The 12,289-nt window shown below is 42.4% G+C and overlaps 1 protein-coding gene across 1 annotated transcript in view; it reads right to left on the bottom strand.

Annotated features, from left to right (window-relative positions):
- The window catches only part of WDR88 (WD repeat domain 88), a 46,949-nt gene that overhangs the window by 15,433 nt on the left and 19,227 nt on the right, over nucleotides 1-12,289 (bottom strand). The window contains exons 3-6 of the mRNA XM_007165221.2: nucleotides 11,812-11,900; nucleotides 10,682-10,745; nucleotides 7,982-8,120; nucleotides 6,482-6,611 (exon numbers count right to left, since the gene is read on the bottom strand). Of these exons, the coding sequence (XP_007165283.1) occupies nucleotides 6,482-6,611; nucleotides 7,982-8,120; nucleotides 10,682-10,745; nucleotides 11,812-11,900 (422 nt within the window). The remainder of the gene's footprint in view (nucleotides 1-6,481; nucleotides 6,612-7,981; nucleotides 8,121-10,681; nucleotides 10,746-11,811; nucleotides 11,901-12,289) is intronic.

The following is a 12,289-nucleotide window of genomic DNA, read 5'->3' as shown; positions in this document are numbered from 1 at the left end:
AAGGACTGGATAAAAAGCTCCCAAGAAAAGCCTGTTCTCCCTAGCCAAAGGGATAGCCTAGTAAGACAGAAAACCTTTACACAATGTCTGCCTTACTCCAGCCAAAAATCTTGGGAAAAACTGCAATCCCATCCCCACCACTGTCAGCAAAGTCTAGACTGCCACCCTTGCCAAGCTCTAATGAGGTAGCCTGCTAAAACAGAAGATTTAAGTAAGACTTAGAGTCTCATAATGCAACACTCAAAATGCCCAGGATGCAACTGAAATTCACTCATCATACTATGAGCCAGGAAAATCTCAACATGACGGGAAAGAGAGTCAACAGACGCCAATACTGAGATGACGCAGATGTTAGAATTATCTGACAAGGATTTTTAAGTCGCCATCACAAAAATGCTCTGATGGACAATTATAATCGTGCTTGAAATAAACAAAAAGATTGAAAGCCTCAGCAAAGAAATAGAAGATATAAAGAATGACCAAATGGAAATTTTAGAACTGAAAAATACAATAAAAACAACAACAAAAACCCTCAATGGGGAAGATAGAGGAAATAATCAGTAAATATGAATACAGACAATATAACTTAACCAATCCAAAAAATAGACTGAAAGAAAACAGAGCCTCAGAAACCTGTGAGACTATAACAAAATACCTAACGTTTGGGTCATCAACATCTCAGAAGAAAGGGAGAAATAACATAGACCTGAAAAAATAATCAAATAAATTGTCTAGAATTTTACCAAATTTGGCAAAGGACAGATTCAAAAAGCTGAGTGAAGCCCAAGTAGGATAAACCCAAAGAAATCTATACACAGACACATTGTAATTAAACTTTTGAGAAGTAGAGAAAAAGAAAAAAATCTTGAAAGCAACGAAAGAGAAATGACACGTTACTTATAGGGGAAAAACAATTTGAACGGCAGTGGATTCTTCATCAGAAACCATGGTGGTCAGAAAAATGTGATATGACAGTTTTCAAATGATGAAAGAAAAGAACTGTCAGCCCAGATTTCTATATCCAGCAAAAAATATCCTTCAGGATGGAAGGAGGAATCAAGACATTTTCAAAAGAAGGAAAACAAAGAGAACTTGTTGCCCTAGGACCTACCCTAAAAGAATAACTAAAGGAAATTTTTCTAAACAGAAAGAAAATGGTGAAAGAAGGAAACTTGGAATACCAGAAAACAGAACATGGTAAGCAAAAGTATGGGTAAATACAATAGATTTTCCTTCTCCTCTTGAGTTTTCTAAATTATGTTTGACAACTGATGCAAAAAAATTATAACAAAGTACTTGTGTTTATTCCTTGCAAGCTTCAAAATCAGTTGAGATTATGAATTTTCAAACTTCTCTAGTAAGACCAGCTACATAATTTGCAGGGCCCAGTGCAAGATTAAAATGCAAGGTGCCAGTTTCTCAAAAAGCTTTACAGGGCTTCCCTGGTGGCGCAGTGGTTGAGAACCTGCCTGCTAATGCAGGAGACGCAGGTTCGGGCTCTGGCCTGGGAAGATCCCACGTGCCGCGGAGCGGCTGGGCCCGTGAGCCACAGTTGCTGAGCCTGCGTGTCTGGAGCCTGTGCTCCGCAGTGGGAGAGGCTGCGATGGTGAGAGGCCTGCGCAGCGCGATGAAGAGTGGCCCCCGCTTGCCACAACTAGAGGAAGCCCTCGCACAGAAACGAAGACCCAACACAGCCAAAAATAAATTAATTAATTAATTAATTAATCAAAAAAAAAAAAAAGTAACTGAAGTGAAAAACCAATTGAGGACACAAAACAAGGCAAAAATATTTGATCCTGAATAGGCTTATTTGTATCTTGAGGATTAGAAAAAAATCATAATTAACATTTAAAAAAAAAAAAAAAAAAAAGCTTTACATAATATTACCACATGATCCAGAAATTCCTCTCCTAGATATATAGTCAAAAGAATTGAAAGCAGGGACTTGAACAGATATTTGTACACCAGTGTTCATTGCAGCATTATTCACAACAGCTAAAAGACAGAAGCAACTCATGTTCCTCAACAGATAAATAGATAAACAAAATGTGGTATATACATGCAATGGAATATTGTTCAGTCATAAAAAGGAATGAAACTCTAATACATGCTATAACATATATGAACCTTAAAAACATTATGTTAGCCACCATCACCCTGATACCAAAACCAGACAAAGATGTCACAGAGAAAGAAAACTACAGGCCAATATCACTGATGAACATAGATGCAAAAATCCTCAACAAAATACTAGCAAACAGAATCCAACAGCACATTAAAAGGATCATACACCATGATCAAGTGGGGTTTATCCCAGGAATGCAAGGATTCTTCAATATACGCAAATCAATCAATGTGATACACTATATTAACAAATTGAAGAATAAAAACCATATGATCATCTCAATAGATGCAGAAAAAGCTTTTGACAAAATTCAACACCCATTTATGATGAAAACCCTCCAGAAAGTAGGCACAGAGGGAACTTACCTCAACATAATAAAGGCCATATATGACAAACCCACAGCCAACATCATCCTCAATGGTGAAAAACTGAAACCATTTCCACTAAGATCAGGAACAAGACAAGGTTGCCCACTCTCACCACTATTATTCAACATTGTTTTGGAAGTTTTAGCCACAGCAATCAGAGAAGACAAAGAAATAAAAGGAATCCAAATCAGAAAAGAAGAAGTAAAGCTGTCACTGTTTGCAGATGACATGATACTATACATAGAGAATCCTAAAGACGCTACCAGAAAACTCCTAGAGCTAATCAATGAATTTGGTAAAGTAGCAGAATACAAAATTAATGCACAGAAATCTCTTGTATTCCCATACACTAATGATGAAAAATCTGAAAGTGAAATTAAGAAAACACTCCCATTTACCATTGCAACAAAAAGAATAAAATACTTAGGAATAAATCTACCTAAGGAGACAAAAGATCCGTATGCAGAAAACTATAAGACACTGATGAAAGAAATTAAAGATGATACAAGCAGATGGAGAGATATATCATGTTCTTGGATTGGAAGAACCAACATTGTGAAAATGACTATACTACCCAAAGCAATCTACAGATTCAGTGCAATCCCTATCAAACTACCAATGGCATTTTTCACAGAACTAGAACAAAAAATTTCACAATTTGTATGGAAACACAAAAGACCCCGAATAGCCAAAGCAATCTTGAGAAAGAAAAACGGAGCTGGAGGAATCAGGCTCCCTGATTTCAGACTATACTACAAAGCTACAGTAATCAAGACAGTATGGTACTGGCACAAAAACAGAAATATAGGTCAATGGAACAGGATAGAAAGCCCAGAGATAAACCCACGCACATATGGTCACCTTATCTTTGATGAAGGAGGCAAGAATATACAATGGAGAAAAGACAGCCTCTTCAATAAGTGGTGCTGGGAAACCTGGACAGCTACATGTAAAAGAATGAAATTAGAACACTCCCTAACACCATACACAAAAATAAACTCAAAATGGATTAAAGACCTAAATGAGAGGCCAGACACTATCAAACTCTTAGAGGAAAACATAGGCAGAACACTCTATGACATAAATCAGAGCAAGATCCTTTTTGACCCACCTCCTAAAGAAATGGAAATAAAAATAAAAATAAACAAATGGGACCTAATGAAGCTGAAAAGCTTTTGCACAGCAAAGGAAACCATAAACAAGACGAAAAGACAACCCTCAGAATGGGAGAAAATAGTCGCAAATGAAGCAACTGACAAAGGATTAATCTCCAAAATTTATAAGCAGCTCATGCAGCTCAATATCAAAAAAACAAACAGCCCAATCCAAAAATAGGCAGACGGCCTAAATAGACATGTCTCCAAAGAAGATATACAGATTGCCTACAAACACATGAAAGAATGCTCAACATCATTAATCATTAGAGAAATGCAAATCAAAACTACAATGAGATATCATCTCACACCACTCAGAATGGCCATCATCAAAAAATCTACAAACAATAAATGCTGGAGAGAATGTGGAGAAAAAGGAACCCTCTTGCACTGTTGGTGGGAATGTAAATTGATACAGCCACTATGGAGAACAGTATGGAGGTTCCTTAAAAAACTAAAAATAGAACAACCAGACGACCCAGCAATCCCACTACTGGGCATATACCCTGAGAAAACCATAATTCAAAAAGAGTCATGTACCACAATGTTCATTGCAGCTCTATTTACAATAGCCAGGACATGGAAGCAACCTAAGTGTCCATTGACAGATGAATGGATAAAGAAGATGTGACACTTATATACAATGGAATATTACTCAGCCATAAAAAGAAACGAAACTGAGTTATTTGTAGTGAGGTGGATGGACCCAGAGTCTGTCATACAGAGTGAAGTAAGTCAGAAAGAGAAAAACAAATACCATATGCTAACACATATATATGGAATCTAAAAAAAATAAAATAAAAGGTCATGAAGAACCTAGGGGCAGGATGGGAATAAAGATGCAGACCTACTAGAGAATGGACTTGAGGACATGGGGAGGGGGAAGAGTAAGCTGGGACAAAGTGAGAGAGTGTCATGGACATATATACACTACCTAATGTAAAATCAATAGCTAGTGGGAAGCAGCCACATAGCACAGGGAGATCAGCTCGGTGCTTTGTGATCACCTAGAGGGGTGGGATAGGGAGAGTGGGAGGGAGGGAGATTCAAGAGGGAAGAGATATGGGGATATATGTATATGTATAGCTGATTCACTTTGTTATAAAGCAGAAACTAACACACCATTTTAAAGCAATTTTACTCCAATAAAGATGTGAAAAAAAAACAAAACAAAAACATTATGTTAGATGAAATAAGCCCGACACAAAAGGACAAATAATGTATGATTCCATTCATATGAAATATCTGGTATAAGCAAATTCATAGAGGCAGAAAGTAGAATAGAGGTTACTAGGGGCTAGGGTTGGGGGGAGTGGGGAATTATTATTAATGGGTACCGAGTTTCTGTTTGGGTGATAAAAGGGTTTTGGAAATAGCAAGTGGTGATGGTTGCACAATATTGTACATGTAATGTCAGTGAAATTAGTTTAAAATGGTTAAAATTCTATATTTTACCACAATTTAAAAAATAATAATGTAATATCCCCCAAACCACTGAATTGTACACTGGAAATGGGTGAATTGTATGATGTGTATGAATTATATCTCAATAAAGCTATTAAGAAAGGCAGGCAGCAGCCAGGAAAGAAGGGGGAAAAGTGATGGCTTCTGGAGAAACAATGGTTACGAGACAGGTAAGAGAGAGATTTTTCACTATATATCCTTTTGTACCTTTTAAATTTTGTACTGTGTTGCATGTTTTACATTTTCAAAAAGTAAATTACATATTTTTGAAATAAAAAATTGAGGTCCCTTGTTCAAAAATGAAGAATTTCAAGATATCAACGGCAGAGCATTAAATCAAGCGTGAGCCTTTCTGTGTGGGGGGCCCTGTGTAACTTCAGAGGTTCATGCGATGAAGCCAGCCCTGTCCTGTAGCCCTGAGAATCCTTGTCTCTATATTTTCTTGCTAAAAGCTACATTTCCAGAAAATTCACAAATGTGGGTCAATCCAATATACCAACAGACATTTTCCTTAGCTCCCTTTCCACCGTCCTTGGGGGAAACAAAGTGGAGTGGGTTGTGACACCCACAGCTGGAGCTGCGGCCACCTCTGCTGTGTCACCCTCCTCGCTGCCACCACGGAGTAGGTCTAAGGAGCAGGGCAGGTGTCCCACGGCCCCTCCCGACACCCGTGTCCACGGGAGTCACCCTTGGTAACAGAGCCCGTGCTGAGCGTCGCCCACTATGCAGCCTGTGCTAAGGACCTTTGTGTGTTATCTCGTGCAGACCTCACCTGGGCTCTGTTTGCAGGTGAGGAAACTAAGGTCCAAGGTCACCCAGGATGAGAACCTGCACTCTCTTAACCGGGCCAGACCCCCAGGGGAAAGCCTGGTCCAAGCCGGCCGGGCTCGTAACTGAGCCGAGCGGGCAGGGTGACAGGGCATATGCACATTCTGGGATCCTGACTCCGAGGCCCACTGGAGAGGGCTGGCCACCCACCCAGCGCCAGTGGCCACAGACAAAGTGACCCTTGCAGGCCCTGGATTATCAGATCTTCCCATTTTACATGGGATGCTGGAAATCCACATTTTGCGGTGGGAGTGGGACACTGCACAATGTTTACCAGTGTTGGCTCACACTGAAATGAATGCATCTGAGGGCCGTCCCAGCCCACGGGCCACAGCTAGTGGTTTCCCCCTGCCTGTCTGTCCCCTTCCTTTTCTCCATCTCCAGCCTCCTCACAGCGCCAGTGGACCATAGTTGGAGATGCCCCACATTGACACCAGTTGGGGAGCCAAAGGGGCACAGGCCGAATCCAGGAGGGCGTGACTGGGGACTCCCACCCACCTCCCCGCTGCAGGATGCTGCCCGGCCTCCCAGGGCCTCCTCACTTGGGGATGGTGAGCAGCGTGGCCTGGGATGTCACATCCCAGATCTTGATGCTCCTGTCCAGTGAGACGGAAGCCACCTTCTGGCTGTCTGGGTCAAAGCAGCATGCCGTGACCGACATCCCATGATGATCTGAGGCACAGGGAAAGTGACTCGTTACCGTGTGTTCCATACTCTGGGCCACAGGCTGCAAGGGACGCAGAGGCTCACCCTGCTCCCCTAGACAGCGACAATGTTACAGAGATGCAACTCTGGCTTTCACAAGGGACTATGCACTCACACAAAGTGCCTGCTGTGAACCAGGCTTTGGACAAGGAGCACTGCCCCTTGCCCCCTGCCCCTGCCGCTGCCCCTGCAGAGCTCCCAGGTGGATGGGGAGACACCCTTGAGCAGGCAATGATCTGCAGCATATGCCATGGCTCCCAGCCAGCAGAAGGAAGCCTGGCCCAGCCCCGAGAGGTCGAGGAAGGGACCTAAAAGTCATCGAGGGAAGCAGGAAAGGAAGAGTGCTCTAGGCAGAAAGAAGAGCATGTGCCAAGGTCCGGCGTGGGGACAGAGCATAGAGGGGCATGGTGTGCAGCTAGAACTCCGAGTGTGAGGAGAGGTAGAGTGTGAGGTGATACATTAAGGGGAATATGCAAGCTGTGGGGCAGTGCACCTATCACGGTTCCATGTTGATAAAAATACATTAAATGCATGTGGGAAGTAGTACTGTGTGTGTGCAAACACACTCACACACACACACACACACACAGGAAGGCCACCCAGCAATGTACTGTTAATAATACGTACCTCCGGGAAGGAGTCCAAACAGGTACGGCAGCCTTGCACTTTCTACTTTACACACTTACAAATTTTTTTTTTTTTACAATGATTACATATTTTTTAACTTTTTCTTTTGAGATAACTGTTAACTCATATGCAGTTGTAAGGAATAATAGAGAGAGATCCCATCACCCAGTTTCCCCCAGTGATAACATCTTGCATAATCATTATACAGAATTACAACCAGGAAATTGACATACGATGATTTTTTTTTCAGTGGATGCTATTCTGTTCTTTTTCTAATTGTCTGAATTTTCTTTCTACATGACAATTAATAATAATAATATTGCAAATCATCAGCATTGTAAAGCACTACAATAAATACTTTACTTGCATTATTAATAATCATTGTGATAATTACTTTTATATTTAAAAATTACAGATAAAAATGTTAAGAAGGCTGGGACTCCACTCAATAAAGAATTGGGCTTTAAATGTCCACGTGAGGTTGGAGCAGAGCACTGCTTCATTTATTACAAGCAGGAGACTGAACGGAAAAGCCGTAAGCAGTCTTAGTTTTAACTGCCTGTGCATTTATCAATCAATGTCCCATCTTTAATGATGTGATTCATAGTATTGCAGTTTCACCAAATAAAGCAATCGAAAGTCACTGTCTGTCAAGTGACAAGTGGCTGTTACCACAGACAGAACAGAGCAGGGAGCCCACGCAAACTCACCTTTGATGTGGGACACGGTGGTGGTGTCTTCCGCATCTGTTATACAGATTCCACGGTCCACATCCAAGCCTGAGACCACGTATTTACCATCGGGGGAAAACTTACAGGAGACTATGAAGGTTTCATGACTGAGCTTCCACTGCAATAGGGTGACAATCCAAAGGTTTTCTCTCTAGCCCAGCATCCCAGCAGGACTTTCTGAAATGTTCTCTCTATGCACTGTTCAGTATGCCAGCCACTGGCCACATGTGGCCATGGAGTACTTATAATAGGCTGGTGCAAATAAGGAACTGAATTTTTGTTTGTTTAGTTTTCATGAATTAATTTTTAATTAATAAATGTAATTAATGTGTGTCTAGGACAGATGAACAAGGATAGGGAACACCTAGCAGAACTGGCAGGAAGGTTCTAGTAATGGCCGACCTTATTCTTTTTTTTTTTTTTTTGGCTGCACCAAGCGGCTTGTGGGATCTTAGCTCCCCGACCAGGGATCGGACCCGAGCCCTCGGCAGTGAAAGCGCGGAGCCCTAACCACTGGACCACCAGGGAATTCCCCCTGGCCAACTTTTTTCTTGTTCAGTTTGGTGAGTGTTTATTGAATGTCTGCCCTGTGGACAAGACCCTACAGCCTCAGCCCCTTGGGACGAAGAGCTACTCAACATATTTAGGAAAGGAGGATCTCTCTGTATGTTCTAAATTATGGTATTGCCATTGTGAAGGTTTTTAAATATGCCCACCAATTCTTTGATAGTCCCCCCTCCACAAGCTGGAGCTTAATTACCTGCCCCAAGAGTGTGGGCTCCACTTAGTGACTCATTTCTTTGAATACAATATGGCAGAAGTGATAGTGTGTGACTAGGTCATAAAAGAAACCAGGGCTTTCTCCAAAGAAGACATACAGATGGCCAAAAAGCACATGAAAAGATGCTCAATGTCACTAATTATTAGAGAAATGCAAATCAAAACCATAATGAGGTACCACCTCACACTGTTCAGAATAGCCATCATCAGTATAATAAACGGAAAGGTTGTGGAGAAAAGGGAACCTTCTCACACTGTTGGTGGGAATGTAAATTGGAGCAGCCACTATGGAAAACAGTATGGAGGTTCCTTAAAAAACTAAAACTAGAGTTACCATATGATCCAGCCATCCCACTCCTGGGCATATATCTGGAAAAGATGAAAACTCTAATTCAAAAAGATACATGCACCTCTATGTTCATAGCAGAACTATTTACAATAGCCAAGACATGGAAGCAACCTAAAGTCCATTAACAGATGAATGGATAAAGAAGATGTGGTATAAATATACAATGGAATATTACTCAGCCATAAAAAAGAATGAATTATTGCCATTTGCAGCAACATGGCTGGACCTAGAAATTATTGTACACAGTGAAGTAAGTCAGACAGAGAAAGACAAATATCACATGATATCACTTATATGTGGAATCTAAAAAAATGATACAAATGGACTTATTTAAAAACAAAATAGGGACTTCCTTGGTGGTCCAGTACTCCCAATGCAGGGGGCCCAGGGGGCCGGGGTTCGATCCCTGGTCAGGGAACTAGATACTACATGTGGCAACTTTATTGCCACACGCAGCAAGGAAGATCCCACATGCCGCAAATAAGACCCGGTGCAGCCAAATAAATAAATTAGAAATAAACATTTGGGAAAATGCTCAAAGTCAGGAGTAACTGATGCTTGTATATCTGCTAGTATATAATGACACTATGTTGTCAACAGAATATACTTGCCCGTGTTCACATTTAACATGTGTATAGGAAAAGAGACACCAAGGTGTCAACTGTAATCTCTGGGAGTTGTTTTAAGGTTTTTGTGTTTGTTTTTTTGAACTTGGCTTATCTTGTCTTTCCAAAAATTGTTTACAATGAATATAAATTGATCTTCACACCAGGAAGGAAGATTTTTTTTTAAGGAGAGAAAAGAGGAGGAAGGGAGAGGAGAGGTGATGAGAAGCTGCTGGGGGAAGGGCGGTGGGGATGGGACAGGAGACCCTGAGGCGCCCCTGGAGCAGGGTCAGGGCTGCCTGGGTACCAGGCAGGAGAGAGAGGGGGATCTCGGGCCAGTTTGGATGGATGGATGGTGGTACCTTCTTAGATGGAGAACAGATTGGGAAGGGCCCAGAAGCCTCGTGCTTTGGCCACCTGCATGGCCTTTGTCCCAAGGCCTCAGCTCTGCTTCTTGCCCCATCAAAAGCAGACATCCCTAGGGGAGGGTCTCTTTTCCCATGCAGTTCCCTCAGCCTGGAATGCCACCTCCCACCCCCACCTCCACTTCTTCCCTCTTCCACATCCTCCCCATCCCTCAAACAGAGCCCTCTTCTGCCTGCTTCAGAAAGCCTTCCTTCCCTAAAGCCCACCCTCCATCATTTTGGGTCCCTGAGAAAATTTTCCTTTCCTGAAAGATTGGCTACTCTTCACACTCCATGCCCAGCTCAAGGCCACTTAAGGCCCAGTCAAGACCCTGTGCTGTGATCTCTGCTGAGTGCACCATGGTGACCTCAATGGGAAGGAAATCCAAAGAAGAGGGGATATATGTATATGTATAACTGACTCATTTTGCTGTACAGTAGAAACTAACACAACATGGTAAAGCAACTATACTCCCATAAAAATTAATTTTACAAAAAGACCCTGTGCTGTGATGTCTCCACTAGGGCAAAGGATACGTACCAGCAGCTTGCCTGTTTCAAGGTCCCAAACCCTCACTGTTTTGTCATAAGATGCTGCAATAATTCTGGAAATAAAATGACAAACATAGGGTCTTAATGACCCAGATTAGTATGCCTGTGGTTTCTATGAAAAAAAAAAATAATAGGAAATTTTTACAGAAAATTTCTATAGTTTAGGACCAAGATTGCAAATAATACCTGAATCTTCCTAAAGGTGTTCCATGAGCCCCCCGGAGAACAGAGGTTCTCAGTGAAAACGGAGAGCCCCTAACACAGAAGGCACCATAGCACCATTCTCTTCCTTAATCCCTCAGTCACACAAATATGTTCTTTTATATCTGGGGCGTTAAAGGTATCATTTCTTCTGTTCTGTAATTGTCTTCTTCTAGAAGGAGCTACAACTCACAAGGATCAGTCACTTCTTTCTCTGGTCACTTGTCTATATTTTTACAGGAAAAGACTTTCATAACTCATCTCATTCTGAAATGCTTTCTTGTACATTTAGTAAAATAATATAAGTGTACCCTTGTCTTCTTATATTGCATGTTTCTGTGACAATCTCTGTCCTCTATGTAAGATAAATTCTCACGAAACTTAAATTCCCACACTAGTTTTCACTAGTAGACTAATTTTGTAGCTGCTGCTCAGGATAAAAGTGAATCCACTTTAAAGCAAATCCCCTTTTAAAGGACCGTCTCACATCTGCGTGAGGGGTAAACGCAAGTGCATCCCAGAGGCTGCCTCCCAGCCCCGACGCTCCCCAGGTGACAGCTTGGGCTTGCCTCTGCTTCCTGGGTCTCGGTTTCCCCTATGAAATGAGGGCCTGGACTGAATCGCTAGTGAGCCTTGCAGCTGACCCAGTGCACAGGTGTGACTGCAGGAAATAAACTCCGTGAAGAACATTCAGACTGGCTTTAGCCACAATAAATTTTGCCTTTCTAGCATTTTAAATTTTCAAAGAGTTATCACATCTACTTGATTCTCACAGCAAAAGATGGGAACCATGAGACCGATATATGGCAGTAAGGTTGGGCATTTGCTTAAAAGACAGTGAACTGTCCCGGGCATGCTGTGTGCTGGCCTGCTCTTCCTTCTCACTTTCCTGACCAGAGTAAAATGAGGGCAAGTCACCTTCTGCTGTCAGCCGTGACGCTGCATTCTAAAACAGGAGCTCCGGGCCCCGGCTCAAAATTCCGAACAATAGATCCATCCACGGCATCCTCAGATCAGCGGGAGAGAGGGGGAGAGGGCCAGAGGTCACTGAGGTGTCGGCTGAAGCTGTGACTGAGTTCAGCATCAGCCCTGGGCTTGTCTGAGAACCTTGAGAACCTGAGAACCTTGTCCTATGACTCTCACCCAGCTCAGAGGGGCAAAAGGACTTCCCCTCCACTCCCAAAGCAGGAAGGACATCCTTGCCGGCATCCCCGGAAAACTCCCCCTCGATCCCACAGTGGCCGATGGAAACAGGCGGCTCTGAGGGCAGAGCTGCAAACAGGTAATTTTCTCATTCTCTACTGGCCAAAGAGGCACCACAAAATCTAGCAAGATCTTTCAAGAACTTTTTAAAAGTTCCCACTGTTTGACCTAGCAATTCTATCCTGAGGGGTCT

Source organism: Balaenoptera acutorostrata, chromosome 19, assembly GCF_949987535.1.
Source record: "Balaenoptera acutorostrata chromosome 19, mBalAcu1.1, whole genome shotgun sequence".
NCBI lineage: Eukaryota > Metazoa > Chordata > Mammalia > Artiodactyla > Balaenopteridae > Balaenoptera > Balaenoptera acutorostrata.
This window is presented reverse-complemented; position numbering and strand designations above follow the sequence as displayed.